At 42.7% G+C, this 24,303-nt stretch overlaps 1 protein-coding gene across 3 annotated transcripts; it reads left to right on the top strand.

Annotated features, from left to right (window-relative positions):
• The first annotated feature begins 4,353 nt into the window (after nucleotides 1-4,353).
• prdm2b (PR domain containing 2, with ZNF domain b) lies at nucleotides 4,354-16,558 on the top strand. 3 transcript variants are annotated; one of them, XM_079579512.1, is made up of 7 exons: nucleotides 4,354-4,484; nucleotides 4,862-4,965; nucleotides 5,187-5,339; nucleotides 6,966-7,083; nucleotides 9,932-10,036; nucleotides 10,122-14,437; nucleotides 15,358-16,558. In XM_079579512.1, the coding sequence occupies exons 1-7, from the start codon at nucleotides 4,367-4,369 to the stop codon at nucleotides 15,373-15,375; spliced, it is 4,932 nt and encodes a 1,643-aa protein (XP_079435638.1). In that variant the 5' UTR covers nucleotides 4,354-4,366; the 3' UTR covers nucleotides 15,376-16,558. The 3 variants fall into 3 exon arrangements, with proteins under 3 accessions (XP_079435638.1, XP_079435637.1, XP_079435639.1); XM_079579511.1 differs by having other exon boundaries at nucleotides 6,966-7,149; XM_079579513.1 differs by lacking the exon at nucleotides 9,932-10,036.
• Nucleotides 16,559-24,303: the final 7,745 nt, after the last annotated feature.

Raw genomic sequence — 24,303 nt, 5'->3', positions numbered from 1 at the left:
CTTTTTACTTTTAAAAAGCTGTTTCCTTCATGGCCAGTAAAGATTCACTGCAGTAAAAAATCTGCTGATCCTTTCAAACTCAGCAACGATGTTCAGTATACAGTATCTTGTAAAACAATGTGGAACACATAAACTACAAATGCAGTTTTTAGAAAAAGGCAAAAATGCTGCTGTGCCAAGTTAGAGGGAAGCCACTGCTTGTTTACGCGCCACCAATAATTGATAGCAATAAAACATTTGTAGATGTCTATAGGTTTGGCTTGAAGAATCATTATTGTTTTGTTGCAAGTTGTAAATCAATATGTGTAAATAGGCAACCATTTCTTTAAAAGTTAGCATAATAGGCCTCTTGCTCGCATCTTGTTTTCATTATAGTTCAAAATGCCAAAATGTATTTCAGTTGTTCTCTAAGGATTTGGAGGCTGCAAAATAGACAATTTGTTAGTGCAAGCTGTAAAGAAAGGTAATTACAAGTGGCAGTGCTACATACAAACTATAAGTGGATTATTGAAGCAGCATCTTAATGTTTTTTTTTTATATTGTCATTATGTATTCGGGTAGTTTTATTAATACTGTACAAAATAACATGTATTACGATATATAATTTATTGTGTGTGTATTTTTTGTTATTCTGCATGCATTGTTCAGGCTAACTGAATTAGTTTGTATATAATTCTAATTGTTGCATTATCCTATATCCTTTAATGGAGACCAAATAAGATACTATGTATCCCTACCCTGGTTGAAACTGTGCATAGCATGTACACTAAAGATGCCAATACTCTTGCTAATGAGCCATTGGTCATATCATTTTCCTACAGAAGCCGTGCGCCCCTATCAATCACAGCAGGACATGCCTCTACACAGCTTGCTTATATTTTTAGTAAACTGTATACAGGACACTCTGTTCTATATGTCTCAGCTCGACTCAGCACTCAAGAAGACACTGCAAGGCAAATGTCACAGGCTTTTAGTTCATGTTACACCTACATTATGTCCTGGTATATTTAACTGGGTGTGGTTCCTCATATCTAATCTACACTATGTAATATTGCGTCATCAATTAGGGTTAGCACAGTATTAGAAGAAATTGTGATATTTGACCAAAAAATAAAAAATAAAGAAAAGAAAATATCCTGAATCAGAAAACACAACTATTGACCAAAATTTAACTTTGGCAAAGTTTTAAGCTACCGTGCGTTTATGTTTTAGCCTGGGTTTGCAAACAAAGAAATCTCTGTCAGATGGAGGGCCTTAGTGATTTTAAGATAGCTTCTATGGATATTGCAATAACAATAATTTATTTAGACTCTTTATTGCCCCGTACACAGCCTGTCGAGTCCACACCATCACATACAATATTTAACAAAGGGGTGCACAAAAGACAACAAGGATAACAAGGTATGTCAGATAAATGAGTGAGAGACAAAACTCCTGTCAAAATGTGCCCTATTGTATTGAAGAGTCCGGTATCTGCGTCCAGAGGGCAGGAGCTGGAAGACGTTATGGAGTCGGGCTCTTGCTCAGTCGTTGACTTCTGAGATGTTACGGCTGATATTAGATGCAGTGCGAGTGAGGAGCTTGTTTTTATGGGAGACTGACAGCACGGTGTAAAAACAGATCGAGCAGTAGAGCAGGATGGACTGAATGTACAGCAGCAGCAGCAGAAGATGAAGGGGCGACATATTGTAGTTATACAACTGCTCAAGGCAACTGTAAATTGTATTTTTGTGAGACTTGTTTTTTTTAGATTAAATGTTTTATTGCTGCTGACTTCACCTTGTGTATGTGCATTTCATGCTTCTTAATGCAGAAGCAGTGGTGGTAAGCAGGGTTTTCTAACAACCTAAGTAAATCTGTGAATTAAAAAAAACAACATTTGAAGAAGCCTTGCAACTTTATTGAATTATAAAGAATCTATCTTTTTTTTATTAGGTATGACAATATTTCATCAGATGGGCAATGAGACATACGAGATACTCTAAGTTGAACTGCTGAGATATGATTTTCTGCAGCCCATGCTTGGTTTCTGGTCACACAGCAGCCTCTGGTGGACTGTAGCATCTCTGACACGACTCCAAACTAATGTGTGGTAGAAGTGAAGCCACATTAAAACTCATCAATACTATAAAGCACAATGAAACTATATTGTACTATGTTTCTTTCCTTTTCTTAACAAGGTCATTTGGAAATTGTGGTAATTTATTGCGAGAGTGATTGGCATATCCTATAGCCTGGATCAGAGAGGGGTTCCCACAGAACTGTAGGATTCTCACACCCAAACACGACTTAGACTTGTCATATATAATGTAAAATATTGTCTTTTTCTGAAAAAAGTTGTTGAAGAAGCATTATAACAAAAAAGCGGAAATTATGATCAAAACAAAGAGACTCAAGTAGTGATTCTATACTTTTTCTGCACATAAATATGAAATAATGTTTTCTGAGAAAGGCTTGCACTGAAAATGGTTCCGCAGCCCACTTGTGGTCCCGACCCACCAGTTGAGAACCACTACTATACCTAGATGATACTTATAATTAGGCAATCATTTTGAATATTTTACCTTTATATAGAATGAGCAGTTTGACCTGTTTTTTCATCTATATCACTCCCATTTGAAATGAACTGAATGAAACACTGGTTTGATTTGACTGCAGGAGTGTTGGATGAGGACGCACAGATGGCAGAGCCCACAGGCCCGTCCTGCTCAGAGCTCAGCTCACACAGGAGGCTGACTGAGGGACTTAATTGGCCTGGATCCGCAGGCTGCCGTGTGGACCCGTGTGGACGTGATAGCAGACAAGTGAACGGGAGAGAAGAACCCAAAGTTTCTGTTCGCTTAAACCTCTTCGCAGATCCCAACTGTTGACCCATCTCTGCCGTGTATGGACAACTCCACACTATCCGAGCCGGGATGAGTTACTGAAACAGCCCTACGACTCCTCCAAGCTGTCTCCATCCGCCATTTTCAGCACATTCAAGGCAGGTAGAGCCTAAATAACGCCTGCCCCGCGGCCAAATTCACAGGTAAGTTCGCAAACGAGTCGCCAAAGTCCCCTTTGGCGAAGCGACGCTCTTCGACCGGAAACATTGTGATAAAAAGCTTGCAAGCACCTTACTCCAGGAAGGCAGTAGCATCGGGGAAGAGGAGGAGAAGGGAAGCCGACAGGGATAGCCTCTTTCTGCGGGGGGAGCAGAAAGGCATCCTTAAGGCGTTTTACATCGAAGCAAACTCTTATTATTTTGTTCCTCCCGGATTGGAATCCACGTTTGACGCACGTCCACTCATCGTTTGTAGCTTGGACTTCATCAAAGAGAGGGATGTAGCCCCTTCCTCCCTGGCTTCAACTTCACTTCAAGCGAACTGAACAGATAATGCAACACAAACAGATGTATTTGAATGTATCTGTGTGGATTTACATTCTGCTCTGACGCCGAGATGATGCGCAAAACCCAAACCTGCACTTCCTGATTCAGTCACTTTATTATTGGTCCTGATTGTCAAGCTAAAGAAACTCCCCAAATTGCAGTTGAATCACTGTTTTAGATGGAGTCAGTGAGTGGTCTGTCCAGCCTATAGAAGACATTGACCAGCTGCTTATTGTGCACCAACAATTGGTCCTTTGCGCGTGGGGACAAAAGGCAGTGAGAGAAGCAGAGCATCTGTTGGTCTAAGCAGCCACTTCATTAGAACATAAAACTGGATTGTTTCATTGTTCTGTTTTGTTTCTGTTTTGATGAAGCCTTTTCTTTACTGATAAGCAGTCGCATATACATACATCAATCTCACATATTCTATTCAAATCTCCTCATCATCATCATCAACACACAGGTCATAAAGTGTCAAGTCTAAATCGGTGCATCTTCCTAAATATTTGGTTGATTTCTGCATCTCTATATTTCTGTGTGTCTTTCACTTCCTGTGGTATAATTCCCTCTACCCGACAGCTCTATATTTAGTTCAAGAACACAGAACCCCTCGCATACATGTAAGCATCCAGACTTAAAGTTATCCGCCTCCCTCAAAAAGTCAAGCAAACTCATGACTAAAATTAGAGCCCCCTTTTTTTAAGTTTACATAATAGTAAGTGAAGCTGCATATTGTGTTGTGTGGAGTTTTTATTCATGTTTGTTTTGGGTGGTAATAAAGCTTTCATATTTTATGCTGCACACTTTTGATTCCCGGTTTGTTCCCTGTCGATCGGGTGGGGGACTCCTGCCTTGGACAAAGCTAACATTATAAGGAAACAAAATCGGTTGTAAAACTGCATGACAAAAATGACGTGGAAAATCTTAAGGATCCGGTTGTTTTAATCATAAAGATTTCATTTTTTATGTATCGTTGTAGTTGCTTCTGTGAAAATCATGGACCTCAGTGGAGGGGCGGCAGTGGAGACCTTAGATGAAGTTCCCCCTCACGTGTGGACCGCTTTACCACATTATCTCAGTTTGGGACATTCTGCTGTCGATCCAAACCGCATTGGTGAGTATGTTCAAGTACAAATCTGCGTCGTGCTTGAGATTGCATTTGTATGTCACAAAGTGTATGATGCCAGCAGGGAGTTAAAGTTCTTGTAGAGTTAACTGATGCAGCATTATTCTCAATTTGAAGGCTGTTTGTTTGAAATAAGTACCTACGTATATCTGATTTATGGCAACACATGACCACAGATATCATGTTGTCAGATCACTTACATTTTTCTAAAGGGCAGTTACTTTTTTCAACACAAAAAGTGAAAAATGTTCCTTTTGTATTGTAATTACTTGGCCATTGTCCTTGATGTATTCAATGATCCAGGATTTAAATACATAATAATCACGTAATTTATGTATATTTGGATTTTTTTTCATTGTTTTCAGGAGTTTGGACAAACCAGCTCATCCCAAAAGGCAGGAGGTTTGGTCCTTTTGTTGGAGAGAAGAAGAAACGGTCCCAGGTGACCAGTAATGTTTACATGTGGGAGGTAAGTCTGCTCTGCTTTTTCCTAAAACATTTCCCCACTGTACTTCAAACAAGCCCTAGTGTATTATATGACAACTCTCTGTTACCTACATCTACAAGTCTGTGAAACCAATAATTCCTCAATATTTTTTTTAACATTGCTACGACTGATTATTACTCTTGCAGAATACATGAAGCTTTAGACATTCACCAGGTAATAGCCCCCTGTACCTCCATCCTTAGGTGTACTTCCCCACTCGCGGCTGGATGTGTGTTGATGCCACGGACCCTCTGAAGGGAAACTGGCTTCGCTACGTGAACTGGGCTCGCTCCAGTGAAGAGCAGAATCTGTTCCCTCTGGAAATCAACAGAGCCATTTACTACAAGACTTTACGGGTATGGAAGCCCCACTGTAGAAGACGTTATACACATGTCTTAGGCGTACTTTTGCAGTACTTTTTAAAGCTCTTACAAATTACAAACACACAATTTGTTTTCATCAAATCACTTGGCCTGTATGGCCTGTATGTTTGCGACTGTACTGGGGGAAAGTCCTTGCCCGGTGCCACATTTAGTTTGATGTAATATCTTAAAACATAATCCTACTAACTCAAGGAGAATGAATACCAAACTTCGATGGATTATGCAAGCTTGGCAGTTGTTGGGAAGACACTTACCTGCATTGCGGGTGACACCACATCGTCGCACCTTCTAAATATAAAAAAAAAAGATGAATACAATGATGAACTATTTATTTCCGGGAGCACAAGCCGTAACACTTTGCATACAGCGTGTTGTGCACATGTAAAACATTAACAAATCCTCCAGCTCTCGAGCAGATGTTGTTTCAATATTCATATTTACTAAATATGAGGTCTTTTAAAGGAGCTTTACCTGATTTTACTTCTAGAAAAGGAATGAAAATTATTGTATCCTCCTTTGGCATATTGTAAACTCAAACATTTGTGGAGAAAACCGCGTGCATGAAATTATTGAACATTTGTATCAATTTCATGAACTTGCAGGCGATTTCTGCTTTTTTTTTTTAGCATTTTTGTGAACGTGATCCTGAAAAGTGACCCTGCAGGGTGTGAAATGTGCCTGTAAACCTGTCCCTGTACAGAGTTTGGATGCTACAAATACATTAGGAAAGTTACGAATGAGTTTGGACCACAACTAACATTTTGATTTAGTGGCCTCCCCTTTCATTGTTTGCTATAAAAAAAATCAGGTTTAGGCCCTTTAATATACATGTTTGACATTTATTATGTAAATATTTATTATGTAATAATACTATTTTAGCAGTAGGCCTATTGTCTAAACAGATCAAACTCAAATCAAACACATTTCAGGAAAATCTGGTGAAGAGTCGAATGTCTTTTTTTGCCAAAGAGACAAATGGTGCCGTTGATGGGTTTAGTTGGCCAGAATGAATGAACGTATTCAGCTTTAGACTTCAGGACGCTATAAATGTTACAATACATACAAGCAAGTATTGTCCATAGACCAACATTAGCTAAATACATCTAACACACAGCAGTATCCATTCATTTAACAATAACTATAACAGCATTTCTTTTGACAACACAACGCCAAACTCTGGAGCCATTAGTTTAATATAAACATATTTTCAGTGCTCAGCTAAATCCAAGAAGCCACACTATTCTAGTGATAACAACAGAGAGAAAGAAGGAAGGAAACATCCCTACACTGTACTTGATTGTCTTCATAAACCAAAAGGGAATTATAGTGATTCAGAACTGTACAAAAAGTCCCCAAAGTAAAAGTTGTGTTAGTATCCAAACATCCCTGCCAGCTTTGGGCCACAGTTGTAATCATGACACAACAATGGGTGGCACATGGGTGGCTGCAGCTCTTGCCTCTTGCAGATTAGGGCGAAACTGTCAAATCCCTCGCCCCCCTGAAGACAGATGAGATGCACCGTGTCCCAAATACCGTGCCTGCCTCTGAGCAAAGCCGTCTGTGATTGGTGGCCGACCTCCTCTTCTCTCATTGTTGCAGCCTATAGGGCCGGGCGAGGAGCTGCTGGTGTGGTACAGTGTGCAAGACAACCCCGAGATAACAGCTGCACTGGAGGAAGAAAGAGCCAACAGGAAAAATTCACCCAGGGCGAAGCGAGGTGAGGCCTGCCCTTCAACTATCCAAACCTGCACGCGTGAGTTGACCACACTGTGCCTGGGCAGAAGTGCGCGTGAATGTGTTGAAGACTGTTTGTTTGTTTCTCACTTGGTCGAAGTTCCTCGGGGCTAGCGAATGGAGGAAGGCTAGTTGTTGTAGTGGCTAATGTTGCGATGTGCTGCTGCTCTCGACTTTGTTACTCGTTACTAAAGTCGTCCCTACGCGCTTACTTCGCATCCAAAAGCTTCATGTGCGTCTTACACAAGCCGATCACTCGCACCAAATGGTTTTAGGCGCGTAAACAACTCTAAATGAGCTCTTCCTCCTCCTTTGCCTAAGGAGTTGTCGAGGATGTGACCTTCCTTGAGTTCCCAAAGCATGAAGAGCCATCCATCTACGCGAGCCTCTGTATGTAGATGATGGCCTAGCATGTTAGCCGACTAGCCAACTGCCTTTCTCAGACTTTCTGGGTCATTACAGCGTAATAATGGCCCAACACCTCGTCTACATCGCTACTATGTGCGTAATATGTAGTTTACAAAGGGAAAGGATAGAGAAAAGCCGTGTTGGTTTGTCGTAAACCCGTCTGATGAGTTGTCAGACTTTGTAATGCCTAGCATTAGGCTACAAGCCTCCGTCTGCTCTGCTCCTACTTCGGATTTCTCTTTATTGTTTGATGCTGAATCTGACTCTAAATAAACTCTAAAACTGATGAAGACGCGTTTATTCCAAATCAAAGCGTGATTTGTAATGTTCACAATAGCATAATGCCATTTGACCAAAGAGTGTAAAATAACAGCACATCCGCCTGACTAAAGGCTCACAATAGTGCATTAGCATATTTAATTTACTCAAAAGTTACTTTGTCCTTGTGTTTAGAGAATAGTTCTAGATGCACCGAGACTCGGTTTGTAATAAACAGATTAACCTTTTTCACCATGAACTTTGGACACTGTTGGCTGATGGCATTTTAAAAGGGCTCTAAACTGAGTTCATCTGCAGCAAAAACTAGCTTTACCTCAGATTTTCTCCTGTAACTTTTGCATTCTTATTCTAAACAACTGTTTACACGTGTTGTTATTTTCTCATGACCTTTGGGGTTTATTCTGTGGAGCATGAAAGTGAAAATGTAAGCTGCTACATAGTTACATACAGAAGTAGACTTTTACACAGACTAGCCCTGATGTCCAGTGTTTTAATACAGGTCCTTAACAATGAGTTGTTATAGATCTGAAATCAAATTTTACACTTTTTAGGCTTATGTGTCTGACATTTTGTTCTTTTCCTGTAGCATAAATAGGCCTAATATACCAAGCATATATTTACTCAGTAATATAGTAAAACTATTTCTAACTACATACTTTGCTGGTATTTGAAGATTACACTGCTGCACGAAGACAAATGTATTTCCTATTTGTTAATGTGACTTGTGCGTGAAATTAAAAACATCCAGAAAAGTTGTTGAAAAGTGGATAAGCAATCACCCCAGGGTCGCCACGTATCGGTGACCAAACCCACTCAAAAGCATCTTAAAAACTGCTCCAAAATCCTCAGACTCATGACACAGCTGGAATTTGTAATGCATTTAGCTAGTTTATAGAGCCACTGTGCTACTCCGATGATGCGGGACGCCCCCATTATCTCTCTCATGCAGAAGAAGCTGGTCTCGGATTTTAGGTTTTGTCATTCAAAATTGTGATTTTTATTAGGGAATAAGCTTAATATAGCCTGGACAAGACTGCCTTCCCAACTTGGTAACCCTATTTTAGCCCATTCATTTTGAGCGGACATACTTGATACTGTCAATGCAATGTTATTTTTATGTAGAGTGAAGTAGTTATAATAAGATCTTGAGATGCATTATTCATTGTACCTTATCATATAATACATAATGTGTGTCCTTAGCGGAGGCTGATGAATGACTGAGCAGCATTGCTCTGGTATGAATTAGGCTTTGTAGGCCGGGTCAGATGACCTTGTTGACACACTCCACTGATGATGAGGTGCCAGGCAAGCCTCTTGAGCTAGAGGCTTACAAACCCAAAATAGTGTCCTATTTGTCAGTCTGGCTGATGTAGACATCTTATTTATCATTGTTTACAACCAAGTTACTCAATATTTAAGTCACATAACCACACAACCCTAGTTCAGTGTGCATCTTTGTTGTTTACTAGCTTATATTTACTGTAAAGCCAGTGCTTTTTAGTCCTTTGTTGATTCTATATGTTTATTTTGTTGGGACAGCACATGCTAGTGAACATACATGAGACTCATGCATGTAAACACGCCACGCCGGATTACAGCCATGGGCTAATTTGCATCTGTTCTCCCCCACTCGCACTTTCAGAAACACCCATTCACCCTGGTCTATTGTTGTTAGTGGTAGGGGAAACTGAAGTACCAGGAGGAAACCTACGCAGGCACAGAAGAAGAAGAAGAAGATCTTTATTTATATAGCACATGGAGAACATGCAACTTTCACACTGAAAGGCCTCGAACCCAGGACCTTCTAGCTGCACATTATGAGAAAAAGTGACACCATGAAGGGAAAAACAATAACTCTGTGGATTAGGCAGTGATGGTTGTTAGGTTAGACTTTTTTAATTCAGTCGTGTGATTAGGTCACACAGAGATAGTAAATTAAAATAACAGTGTGAAGTAGATCATAGATCATTTGAGAAATTCTTTCACACATTCACTGGGTGAAAATCACTGCTAAGGATGGGGGGGGGGAAATTAGACTTGAAATAACATTTTCTTCTGTAACCAACTAGCACTGTGTACTTTGCCCTTTACATGGATGTTTGTTTTCCTTGTCTGATTCTAAGTGATGTGTATTTGACTTGCAGCCAGAAGAAAGCTGCCTGAGAGATCCAGACAGGCTGGTTTGGGTGGATTCGATAAGACGAGCACAACTGAACTCAGTGACAAAGAGATGTGGGATGGGGAAAAAAGTATGTATAGTATAGTGATGTAACACATGACGTTACCGTGTACTGCCAAACATTTTTTAACTAAATGTACAATCTTGCTTTCTAGGTGTCACAGAGGAGGATAAGATGTCCTCTATAGAAATACAGGAAGCCCACGCCACTGCAAACATAAACTACGGGGAAGTGGAGAGAGCAATGTCTGACAGAGGAAACGCACATCAGGAGGACGAGGAGGAGGAGGAAGAACAAATGGAGGAAGATGGTGATGAATTAGAGGAAGATGTCCGACAGAAAGGCACTCAGTATTCATTTGTGCAGGGGCAGCCTCTCCAGTCCATGACCAGTGCTGACTCCAATAAAGAGAGCCATTCGTTTAACACAGAGTCAACTCATTCAGGGCATTACGACGCGGAGATAGATCCGGATTATGACCCCGACCTTGAGGGGGACCCCCAGGGCTTCTATCCATGCAATCAATGTGAGCGCCGCTTTTCCACCAAGCAAGGGCTGGAGAGGCACCTACACATTCACATCAACTCCAACCAGCCCCCCCAAGTTTTCAAGTGTAGGTACTGCAGCAAGGCGTTCAGCTCACAGGTAGGGCGGCGGCGTCACGAGAGGCGTCACGAAAGCGGGCTGAAGAAGAAACCCGGGTCTTTAGCGGGGACTGCAAATCTTTTGAGTAACATGGCTCATACGGATGCGTCGAGTCCAGATTGGACAAGCCCGACTAGTCATTACACAGCCATAGGAGCGCAGCTCACCGGGGTCGTCATGCACAACACGGACATACAGAAAAAGGAGGTGATTGCGGATCGTCCCTTTGTTTTGGAGGAAAACGGGGAGTCAAAGCAACTGCATCCGTGCAAGTATTGTAACAAAGCATTTGGCACACACACCAACATGCGAAGACACCAGCGCAGAATACACGAAAGACATTTATTACCGAAAGGGGTGCGAAGGAAAGGTATGCTACTTCAAGAAGCCCAACAGCAACCTGACGAGTCGCCGAGCGCGAGCCCGCCCCCCGTCTATTTACCCAGTGCAGACACAGAAGATGAAACCGACAGGGATGACTATGCTGTGGATATTTCCAAAAACATATCCGATAATTTGAACTACTACATTGATGGTAAAATAGTCTCGACCGCTGCGGCGAGCAGTTGCGACGTGATTGAAGTGGACTCGAGATCTGCTGCTCTGTTTGGTCTTGACACTGTAATAATTAGTCCAAGTCAGCTCACTCAGACACTAAAGGTAGAACCAAGAATGAGCACAATGAAACAAGTCTCGAATATCGGGCAAACTACAGGAAAAAGGAGGACCTCGACGCCTCCGCTCATCCCCAATCTTAAAGTAGAGACAGACGCGCAATCGCTGACAGTCTGTCCACCATCTTCCTCATCGTCATCATCATCTTCCTCATCTAGTTTGTTAGTCGGGAGTTTGTTCCAGCAAGACGCGCCCTCATTTCAGCGCGAGAAAACGGTCTACTTGTCGCCGAAGCTCAAACAGCTCCTACAGACGCAGACTGACATGCAAAAGTCAACTATTGCCCTTATCGCAGAAAGCCATAGACTAGCTTCAGTCACGCCAATACAAGGGACTTCAAGCAGGTTTAAAAGACGTACCGCTTCTCCCCCAGCGTCTCCACAACTTAGCCCCGCAGGAAAAGCAGAAAAATCTGAAGGGTTCAGTCCGTATGTGCTCAAAGTGCCAAAATTAGAAAGTCAGAGTGCGTCGCTACTGGCTTGCAGCTTGCAGGATAGAAAAGGTGGGGAGCCCCTAGAAAATGCTTCACAAGGGCAGGCTTCATCTAGTGCTAGTAATGTTTGTAATCAGCAGCCCTTAGACTTGTCAAATTCATACACAAGAAAAAGCGATGGTGTTAAAGTTGTCGGGGACGGGATTCTAGATTTAAGTTGTCATCGTAAAAACGCCGAATCTGAAGTAAAGGGAAGCCCGGGGCCTCAACCGCTTGTCAAAAAGCGAAAACCAAACACCAGCATGCTAGAAAAAGTGCTAATGAACGAATATGTGGGTCTTCCGTTAGCCGGGGATGATAGCCCATCTGCCTTAGAGAACATAATCCACGCTCGCTCTCCAAACGTTACGTCAGACTCGGCCCATCCCTCGCCGCCATCGCTAACCCCCGTCACCCTGAACCCGTCGTCTCCCGGGGCATCCAGCGTGACCTCACCAACCCCGCCTCCCCCCGTCCTACCCACAATCCCCTCGCCGCCTCCCATGATGCCTGGCTCGCCTCTTTCGCAGCCCTCGGACTTGACGGAATCGAGGCCTCTGCCTGTGCTCTCTCCGGAAATGTCCCCGAGATCTGACCGAAATGACGCGGAGGTCGTTCTGTCAGCGGAAAAGGACAAGAGCGAGGAAGACGCAAAAACACTACAAGTCGAAACTGATCTAGAAGAAGCATTAAGCCATTCCCCCAGCTCACCGTGTCCTTCCACAGATCACGAGCTCACAATACAAGAGGATTTTGCTCCTGAAACGGCAAGCAGTCTGCTGAATGGTAAATCAGACAGCAACACTGAGACAGAAGCAGAGTCTCCTAGCGTGGACGGTGCCGATTTGACACCCAAAGAGCGAGTAGCATCATCTCCTCCTCCTGCCTCTCCCAAAGCCCAATCTCCAAAATTAACAGTCATAGATCAAATTAAAGAGGAGCCACAAAATGGAGTTGACGAGATTCCAATTTCAAACCACAAGCCAGAGGATAAAACTGATGTCGAACTGGATTCAGGAAAAACTGATGAGGATGATAATGACCTGGCCTACTGTAAAACCTTTGTGTGCAATGTTTGCGAAGAGCCGTTTGACTCGATCAAAGAGCTTTCAGGACACATCACTGCACACGCAGCGGACTGGCCGTTTAAATGCGAGTTTTGCGTTCAACTCTTCACCGATAGCCCGGCGCTGCTAGCACACAGGTCCACGCTTCACGGAGTGGGCAGGATCTTCGTGTGCTCGGTTTGCACAAAAGAGTTTGCATTTCTTTGTAATCTCGAGCAGCATCAGAAAGACCTCCATCCCAATACGACATGCACACACACTACTGTAGAAAGTGGCAAGCTCCGGCCACAAAACTACACAGATCCAAATAGAGCCAAAGATGAGAGCAGCCCATCGACACCAGCAGCAGCAAATTCAGAGGAAGCGCCTCCGAACACTGACGCCGAGAAGGAAGAAGCCGATATGAACGGCAATCACACGCAAGAGGAGGATCCCAATGAGGAGCTGTACACTACAATCAAGATCATGGCTTCAGAAGGAGGGAAGCCTAAAGGGCCCGATGTCCGATTGGGCATTAACCAACACTACCCCAGTTTCAAACCCCCGCCGTTTCCCTACCACAGCCGAACACATGCCTCCGTAGCATCGGCGACCAACTTCACCACTCACAACATCCCCCAGACCTTCAGCACTGCCATACGCTGCACCAAGTGTGGCAATAGCTTTGACAACATGCCCGAGCTGCATCAACACATACTGGCCTGTGCTAACGCCAGCGACAAGAAGCGCTACACTCCCAAGAAAAACCCCATCCCCCTCAAGCAGATCGTCAAGTCTCCCAACGGAGTGACGTCACCCACAGCGGGTCAGGGGGCGTTCAGGAGGATGGGGCAGCCAAAGAGACTGAACTTTAATGTTGAAACTGGTAAAATGAAAATGAGCGCTCTTAGCAAGAAGAAGAACCAGCTGGTGCAAAAGGCAATTTCTCAGAAGAACAAATCGGCCACAAATGCAAAGACTTCTCCCGTGAAAGCCGAGGTTGAGCAGGACTCTCCTCCCAACGCGAATGTCTGTCCCCACTGCAGCCGCGAGTTCACCTACGGCGCCAGTCTCAGCAAGCACTGTGCCACCTGCCCCATGAAGCCTGTGGTGAAGAAAGGGAAAAAGGCCGTGGCCACAGCAACAGCAGAGGTGAAGAAAGAGCCCGCTCCAGACAAGAGCATGAACCTGAGGAAGAAGGGCGCAGACCCGGAGCCCGTTCAGACAGAAGCAGACGCTAAACCGCTGGGCAAGACCAGAGCACGCAGCTCTGGTACCGTCGAACCCGAACCCATCCAGCCAAGCAAGGGCAAAGGAGGACCGGGCCGACCCAAGAGACCCGTCTCCTTCCCAGAGTCCAAGTCACCCGCGGCGAAAAAGGCAAAGAAAGGCCAACCCCAGCCTGTACCTCCCACGCCCTCGCCCCCCGCGGACGCCCCCAGCGACGGCGCTCAGAAACCTGCTGTAAAGACCAAAGGCAAAGAGGCAGCGCCCAAGAAACCGGCCGAGGCGAAGTCTCCTCCAGTGAAGAAGGAGCGCTTCTCCCTCCGTAACCGGACGGGAGGTCCCATCACCAGGAGCTCCCAGGGACAGGCTGAGGAGCAAGCCAGTCCGGAGCAGAAAGACACACAGGTGAGCACAGTTTTTTACTGAACTTCATAGAGTTCAACAATCCCACACACTTTCATTCACTTGTCTGTTATTATTTTTAGCATTGATTGTTCGAAAAATTCAAATATTAAGAGTTTAAATTAGCTCGATGCTTGCTAATCAGGTATGTGCTAACTATTGCGCGGGTATTTTACAAAAAAGAAAGCACTCAATACTGCGAAATGATTTTATAACTTTTCAGTAAATAACGTTTTGGACAAATCTTCAATGTAACTTTGAGTGTTTTATGTCCATCAGTTAGCATGTAGCTGATCAGCCAGTGTTGTGCTGTTAAACTGTTAATTTCTGAATTTTTCAAACAATTGATGCTAAAAATAAATGGGATATTTTACGTTGGATCCAGACACATGACCGAAAGTGGATGGGACTGTTGAGCTCTATTACTTATGGAAACTTGAAGGCAGCGATATGTTTTCATTCCATGTTTATGCCAAACTAATTGTAAACAGCAGATGCTAAAATAAAAACTTAATTAATTATTATTATTATTATTTTAAAAGAGCTTTTAACAAAAAGTAACACCAGAAAGCAGCTGGACAAGCATGATGAGTTTGAGTGAAATAACTAAATAGCTAAAAGGTCACTATCATGACAGTTTGAAGGTTCTTCAATTCACTTTCCTTTCGACACTAATTCTCAGTAATTAATGTTTAGCCAAGTCATTTATTTCTAATGTCATTTAAAACATAATTTGTTGCAAAATGCCAATCCAGCTGTTTCTATTAGTGCAACTTCACTGACAGCTGTTGCTTCTTATGACATTTTATAGAGATCATATTTTTGAGCAAATGATTAAGAGTTTCTATGCCTTGTGCAGTTTTTAATTTTCAGGTGTGATTTGTAGTTGCAATGGTTGATAAATGTGCTGTGTTTTTTTCCAGGAGGTGCCAGTGAAGTAAGAGCCATAAGGACTTTACAAGAGCTGGATCTGGGAGTCTGGTGCTTCCTCTCAGGTCAAAGCTGTAGACACTGACAGAGGTGGACTATTGTGGCCTCGTTGACTTGAAGCAAAGTCAAGTTTAACTCTACTGCCTTGCTGGATTTAAGGGAGGGACCGCTCTGTATCTTCCAATAATGTCCTGAATTGAACTGAGCCTTGTTTTTTAGCCAGCCTTGCAAAAAAAGAAAAGAAAAAAAAGAAAAAAATTCAAATTATGTGTAAATGACAATGGATTCTTAATATATACAATTTGTGTCATTACTTGACCCAAAACAGTCAGATTAGGGCTCTGTTGTGTTTGAAAGCTGATCTAATGCAAATGGCAATCATGTATTATTTAGAATTAGGGAAACTTGTTTATCTTGTATTTTCCTATTTGATTGTTTAGATTTTCTGTTATTTCTGGATACGTCTCTTAAAAATGCATGTGCAAAGTAGACTGTACACTAGATCAAGCCGTTTTTCCTTCCCGACACTTCAGTTTGTACAATTATTTGCATAGTATATTAATGTTTTGATTTCATTTTCTGTAGTTATTCTATTGTCGAATATGATATTGAGATAATTTTGTTTGGCAAACAAACATGTAAAATGGCAGTGGTTTGCTGCAATAATTGGTCCTCAGGAACACTGTACATTAGAGTGTATGTGAATGAAAATGGATGCGTGCGCCTGTAGTTATTACTGAATCTCAGTCGATCGTCTCTAGCTCTAACTCGTACCTTAGAGTTTGACGGGTGATTCCAGTCGTAGAATTACGGGAAGTGTTATTCCCATTAGTGGAGTTTGTCTTGACAATACAATTTAAAATCCCTCACCTCGCCCTGCGTGTTACAGCACTTTAAACAATCTGCCAAAATCTGTCGTTGGTCCATTTTAATTGGCTTTATTAAACACAAAGGTATCCGGTCTGTGGATGTTAGCAGACTCTTTTGCCCAAAATGTGCAAATTACTATCTCAAACGACTCCTAATGCCTTCAGCATTTTAATAACCTCTTTTTCAACTCTAACATGTGGGAACCTATAGCCTGGCGAGCCATTCTTGTGACTTTTTAGTACTTTGTACTATCTTCTTAATTGGTCAATTTGCAAAACATGCAACTCATTGTAGACACTATATGCAATAACCTTTGTCAGATTGGAGGGAGTGCCTTGAAATCGAAAGAGGTTCCAAAACAAGACACGTGCTGGCCAGGCCAGAAAAAAGTTATTGCAAAAATGGCAGTAATTTAATGGTCGTAGCAGTATTCTCTGACTAGCCTACTGGGTTTACATAGAAAAGCCATTTATTTTTGAATAACAAAATGTCACTCCTGTCCATACCCTAATGTCCGTCATGAAACTGCATGTGAAAGTTCACAGAACAATGTGCTCTCAGAGGAGACTGTCTGCCGTTAAGAATCAAGAATCTAAAGATGAACAAGACAAACTCACAATGACCTCAATGAGACGTTGCTGTAATTGACGTAATAAAACTTTTCTTTTTCAGATTGTGTAAAACCATGTGTAATTTGGTCATTCTTATACATATAATGAGATATATAGCTGAACATACTTAGCTTATTTTCACAACAGTTGGCTAATTATATTATTGATTTACAGAGAATGAAAGAGCTATATAAATAATGGCATATAATGGAAGATTGTGCATACTTTTGCTGCAAACTTACCGATAAGGCTATCTGAACCCGAAGGACTTGCCATTAGTGAAGATCATTGTGAGACCAGCACTTGTAAGAAGGCTTTAAAGCACTATGTCAGCAGATGTCCCAATGCTTTACTGCCTTTAGAAGATCCTATAGCACAAAATATAAACAGTTTTTCAGCAAATTAAAGAAGACAAGAAAGAGGAAAATGAATCAGATTATAGTTCTGAAACCCCTCTGAACCCACTGTACATCATAAATGAGCGGCAAGATTATTGTGTGTTCCAATTCAATTTTAATCCTCAATTCCTAGATTTTGCTCATAATCCACTTTAATAGAGCAGGGAATTAAGCTTTGCTTTGGATGCTCTTTTTAATTTTAGCTTTATAATATTCTGATCGTGCAGATCTGATCATTTTGAATCCGTCTTTCGTGACTAAAGACACTGGTGTCATTTGTGGCAAATCAATGTGTGATAATCATCAGAGCAGAGCCTGTTATGAGCGGTGACTCACTGAGGTACTCTCCAAGATCTTCCAACATCATTTTTGCTGTGCACACTGCCTTTACTCTTAAACTAATGTAAATCCTACGCATGCTGAGAAAACCGCTGACAATTGCACAAAGTTTAGTTTCATCATACAAATCCACTTCTGCATGTATTTCAAATGGTTCATAGGCTACTGACTAAATGTGGTGTTAACTTGAACTCATTGCACTGTTTTGCACTCACTGCCATAACATTATTGCAACACAATATGAGCAATTTCTCATTGACAATGTGGTTGTTCATGTTCATTGCATTTTTTTGTCGTCACACTAGACTAGAAGTCATTTTCATGTGGATATTGCTAATGGTAGCAATAAATATTTAATGCTCCTGCGCTACTAAATATTTATATGGCAGTGGTTTATTTTAATACGGTACATCATTATCTGTGAATGCAAAGTTTCTCAGATATTTCAGTAAAGCTATTTGTGAATTCCAGTAGGACAATATTAATTATTAATGCTCACAAGAGGGCAGTGGGTTCAAATCCCAGATTTGACCTCCTGTGTACATACTATCTTCACCTAAATGGACAGTCGCCAAGCACAGGGCTGGTCGTGAGATGAATGGCATCTGACTTTAAAACTTACCAAAGCCAAAAAATAAATCAAAATATTCACATTCGAAAGGTTTAGCATCGGCAACCTTGACTGAATGAAGGGAAATGTCCATTTATCTCCTTAACAGCCAAATAGAGCTGTTTATGGGATTCGATCTTTTGACTTATTCCTGCTCTTTGCGGGCCTTTTATCATCAAGAGTTAATTACCATGGCATCATTCCTACTTTTTCATCATTTGAGCTTCACGTAGGCCTTCTCCTCTCCTCTCCTGAATGTATTCACAGCAGAGGTCACGCACAGTGTACCCTTGTCGAGGGGTCTGTTTGATGTGAATGTAAATGGTGTTTTTAGCCCCCTGCGCTGCCTGGGACGTTGGGGCTTCGCTGGACGGATGTGCTCTCTGTGAACACCTCTCAAGGTCTAACCTATTTTAGTACTCGGGTCCGGGGCTCATCCATCACCCTCACCTGCAGTGTGGCCCGTCAAACTGGAGCCGCATGTTCTTAAAGGGACAGGCCTCTGTTTTTCCACACTGAGATGTGTTCTCTTACCTGAGCTTAGACGAGTTGCTGCGTACCTGTCTGGTCTTTGTGTGTGCGCTCAGAAAGACCAAAGATGTCGTTAGCATTTAGCCTCTCCTCCTCTCCTCTATACGTTTGCTGAGTAGTGACGTCACAGCTCTACTTGCGGGTCCGCATAGACCCGCAGATGTGCGAGAAAACTCTTTGATAACACAATCAATATTTCAGAAACTCAACAGAGAACTGAACATACTTATCTATCAGGCCCAAAAATGCTGTACCTACTGCTATAAAAGTAATATTTACCAAAGTGCATACCAGTGTTAATTTCGTCGACTTAAATATTTAGTCTTAATTTTAGTCAAAGTGATATTTTTGACGACTAAAATTGGACTAAAACTAAATTAAACGTTTCTCACGAGACTAAAACTGTGACTAAAATGTCCAGATATTTTAGTCGACTAAAATAAGACTAAATAAAAATGAAAAGGAGAGACTAAAATCATCCAAACTTCTATTGAGCGTCTGAAAGAGCCTCAGATCATGTAAATTCACTGCCAAAGGATCAGCTCTGAGCTTTGTTCATGTGGAGCAGAAACATGAAGCAGAGGAACAAGATTAAATATGATTATAATGAATATTATCGATGCAAAGTCCACTAAATTCGTCTTAAATTTAGTCGACTAAATTTACTTGCAATTTTAGTCACAAAAACTAGACTAAAATTGAAGATATTTTTTTGACTAAAACTCGACTAAAATCGAATTACATTTTCGTCAAAAGACTAAGACTAAAACTAAATTAAAATATGTTGTCAAAATTAACACTGGTGCACATGTAACAACCAGACAGCTACGCATCAACTCGTCTCACGTAAGAACATATCTCGGTATGGAAACGGTGGCCTGTTCATTTAAAGGGACAGTGCATATTTACTGTACTTCTGTGTCTGTATGATGCCCGTAAACGAGTTTTACAAATCAAGCGTTCAACCCATAAGGCCAACTCTCAAGACCATAAAGAAAGCTATAGCCGTGTTGTGGGGAAGTACCTGAGCTAATCAGGATCATTCTGGACTTTCCCTCTCCCTGCTCCACATTGTGCTGGTTACATTATTCTTGGAGTGGGGTTTTAGCATATTTTTTGCTTATGAAGCTTATGCGCAAATTCAACCTGGAAGACCTACCAGCTGCATTCATTCATCACCTCATCACCGGCAGCGCACTCCAATCATCCAATCACGGACCCCGCTCAAGCCGCACCTTCACAACAGCCAATCACCAGCCGCTCATCGATCCGGATCCCCTTTTGAAGCTCCCTGGTCAATCACTCAGCCGTCTGCCAGCCGTGCTACGACCCTCCTCCACCCCGTTCTCCGCCGGGCTCCTCCTCGGCTCCGCTCATCAAGTGGCCAACCCTGGTCTCTTCCGCCACCACCAGGGTCCAGGCTCGGGGGAAGATCATGGCTCTCATTCGTCAAAGTCTGAGCCCCAATAATGATTCATGTTCGTTAATAAAGCACTCATACCGTCATTCCGTTTCTGTGAGTCTTTTCAGGTTGAATTGTCTTATATCTGTAGCTTTATTCCTTCACTCCAACTGAATGTCTTTCTCCTCTTTTGAATAACAATTTGAAATGGAGCGTTTTTTCTGATTCTTTAGTTGTGAAATGTGCTTAGAAACCTACCCCTGTGAAATATTGACGTGTGAGAAATGCGTTGGGAAAGTTGGGAATGAGTTTGGACAGTTTAAACATAAAGCTCCCTCTTTCATTGTTGTAGATTAAAAAGAATTGAGCATTAATCTGACCTTTTGAGGGCCCCTCCCTGGGTAAACACACACACACACACACCACACAAGAGAGCCCTGGAACAACAGACAATAGTTTCCAAATACCTTTATACAAACAATAATTCCAGTATTTTACATTTTGCTGCAAATCTGAATGTTGGCCATTGGTTTCTAGGTGCAAGCAAAGCATATCCTGCACTTTTGTCATTGTGTTCTTTGGTGAAACACTTCGACTGCCTCGGTTCTTAACGTGGTTTGTGTGATTGTCACGTCTGGCAAAAAGAAGCTGTAAAGAAGTGCACGTTTCCCCTCCGTGCGGTGCATGCGTGTAAAAGCCCGGACAGATTTCCCGTGATTCTAGTAGAAAGTGCATGTTTTCATCTCCATGCAGCGGGCAGGCCGACATGTTTATTCTCTGGCAGTGCTGTGATGCTGTTTTATAGGCTCGCTCTGTAAAGGTGGAGGGATAGGCTGAAGAGCACTGTGCTGTGGCGCTCCTGTCAGGGTGAAATATCTCTGCACTCTCCTGATTGCACTGTACAGGCTGGCCACGATTCATAAAAATGCAATTCGGTGCAGCTATAGCAGACCCGGCGCGGCGAAATAAACTATGACCTAGACTACCCAAGAGAGGGAGAAGAAGGAGGTGATGAAGGAGCAAAGGCTTCTTTCATGGGCTGGGGCAACTACCCGTGGCTCCAAAGTGAAAAATAAGGACATTTTTAAAAGGCAAAAAAAATTCAATACAGAAAGTCCTCGTAAAAAGTAACAGGAAAAAGTTGTGACTGAAACCCATCCAAAGTATGACCTGTCCCCATTCATAAAACTGCACAAAGTTGTAGGCAATTTTTTAGCTTCATTTCAAGTGCACTTTTTGTCAACACAATATAAGTTATCGTACATTACAAATGATTCTCACCGGCTCCTCTCATTCATAAACACTGATAGATTTTCAGATTGTGTGTCTCCACATATAGAATCATCTCTTATTTTCTGTATTCCAGCATTCTACTTGCTGTCTATACTGTATGTGTTCTTTTGCACCCACTTCCTCCTACTCTCTGACTCTTTTCAAAGGGAATACCATTAAAGTTGATGATGGAGCATACGTTTGTGAGACAGGTGCTGTTTCTCCGAGGTTAAGAGTGCTTTGAATTGTTATTATTCAATGAAGGCTACATGCCAGTCTTCACTCTGTCTCATAAGTACGGTCAGTAATTGTGAGTAGTAAACGAAGAAGCATTATTTAAAAAATAAATCCCAAATTATATTATTCAAGTAGATGTAAGACAAAGTACTGAGTCTTGTAAATTAGATTTGAAAAGAATGACTACAATATTACTTGCATTTGGGACAGCTATGGCTACAATTACTCATGATTACATTTCCCCACTTGTATATATATTATACTAATGATAATACAGTCAAGCTCCGGGTCCTGCTGAAGTTCTCAGATGGCTCTGCGGTTGTGGGTGTATCAGGGATGGACAGGAGCTGGACCAGGACGCCGACTGAAGACTTTGTGGAGTGTTCCCAGGCAAACCACCCTCAATGTGGACAAGACCAAGGAGCTGGTCATTGATTTCAGCAGGATGAAGTCTAGAGCCCATCACCATCCAGGGCACAGATGTGGAGATAGGGGGCAGCTACAAGTACCTGGGTGTCCATGTGAACAACAAGGTTGGACTGGAAGGACAACTGCAACACTGTGTACAAGAAGGGCATGAGAAGACTCCGTCCGTCAGGTTTAATGTGTGCAGTAAACTGCAGACTTCAATCAGTCTGTGTTTGCCAGCAGCCTGTTCTTCACTGTGGTCTGCTGCACAACCTCCAAAAGGACCATGATCCAGATCGACAAACATAACCGTGAAGCTGGACAGTTGATCATATTTAAACTCCACATAATAGACAATCCTACTCCAACACCTCCAGTGGAGTGTAGAGGGGCAAAGGAGCTCTTTCTCCAACAGACTCTTACAGCTCCGCTGCCCCAGGGAACGGTACATGAACACATTCATGCCATTCTCTGTAGACAGACGACTGACGACATCAATTGCTTTGTGGATCAATAATATCTGTTGAAGCCTGAGTTCTATAGCCTATGTATAGCAGCAGTGCAGTTTGCATGTTCTCCCTATGTCTTGTAGGTCTTTGAGTGCTTTAGTTTCCTTCTGCACTAAAGACATGTACAATAGGACACACCTTTTCCCATCTCTATGACTTATTCACATTCCTCAGTAACACTTGCCATGGACCCTCCACAGTTATTACATTTAAGTACAAAAATCTGTAATGTTGACCCGTGCCTGTCCCCTTCCATATATTATGAAAGGATCCGAGTTCTGAGGTGAGGTCTGGGAGCGCTGGCTCCGTCACAATGGGCTTCCTGTAACACTCTGCCTCTGCTGTTGTTGTGCTTCAGAGGAAATGGACCGTTAAATGCAGCGTAGGGAGCAGAGGTTTGGATATTGCAGGGCACAGAGAGGACCTCAAGCGACTGTCTCAAAGTGTTTGTGTCTCTTATAGGGGTTGCTATGCCAACCACAGCACATGGAAAGATTGGATGACATGTGTCTCCACGGCTCAGAAAGGAATTTTTGCAACATGTATGATCCGTCTAATAGAGTTCATACGCTTGTTTCCATGCTTTCATAAATAATGATAATACAAGAAAAACTAGGCATGCACAACAGGTACTTCGACTTGACACTCCTGACTCAGATATTTGTGTGAGTGTGAGCAGAGTCACAGCTGCTCAATACACATACACATCCCGGCATTAAATAGAAGTTCCTCAAGGACATAAATGTTAGCATACCCCTTGAGTCTTTCATTTCTCCTCAATGAGGGAGCAGCCAATTCTGCAAAACATCATTAAAAGTCACTTTTCTTTGAAAATCAGAAATACTATTCAGTTTCATCTTTTTTTATCTGAAATAATTCCAATTCCCATGACAATTGCTCGTCTACCCATATTATCTTAGTCACCATTCAAGGGCTCTTCCTTTTTCATTATTATTATCCTTTCACCATTGTAGCCGACTTTCCTACTTTCCTTAGCCTATTCTGTCTCAAAGTTGGTTCGAAGCCACTCGGTGTTACTTTGATTTTCGTTTCTCTCTTATCACTGTGTTATTTTCCCCCTTCCACCCCATAATATGTTTCATACTGTTTTAAAGCCCGACTTCTCCTCTGTCCCAGCAGTGGCTTCCCGGGCTCGTGAAGATAAATGCCTGCTGAGATTTTGCACCGGGGTGTGGTCGTACCGTAAGAGGAGAGTTACGCACGAGCTCGAGATGTAATTGCTGATGTTCCGCAAATACGAACCGAGCGCACGGGAGGGAAAAGGAGGGAGGGGGGTACGGGAGGGAGGGAGGAGAGAAAAGAGGACACGCTCTCGCTCGTATCACAGGACCAACACTCCAGCATCACTGAGAGAGAGACGCGGGGAGCGCAGTGACTTTCACCTGCTTGAACGGTATATCTGCGCGGCGCGTGGTCCCCCTGATGACAGCGCGCGTGGAGAGGACGGGGCACCGGAGACACAGCCCGCAGCTCTATTCCGCCGCCGAGATGTGCTTCCAGGATTTCACAACTTTCTCTCTCGAGTGCTGACAGGCGGCCAGCGCACGGTCACACACCCCCTCCTGGTATTTTAGCGCGGCGGAGAGAGGAGAGAGGTGCGCAGCGACAAGAAGACGAGACCCCCCCCCCCTTTCTCCTCGACTCAAGGTAAACTCAGTTAGTTTTGGACGTCGCGGTGTTCTGACCTTTTTCGTGCGTAAACGCGGGTCTGCTTCTCTTTCCTGTGCAGCC

The sequence above is a fragment of the Gobius niger genome (genome assembly GCF_951799975.1).
Source record: "Gobius niger genome assembly, chromosome: 20".
In the NCBI taxonomy this organism is placed as follows: domain Eukaryota; kingdom Metazoa; phylum Chordata; class Actinopteri; order Gobiiformes; family Gobiidae; genus Gobius; species Gobius niger.
The sequence above is the reverse complement of the archived record's forward strand: the minus strand, read 5'-3'. Positions and strand labels throughout refer to the sequence as shown.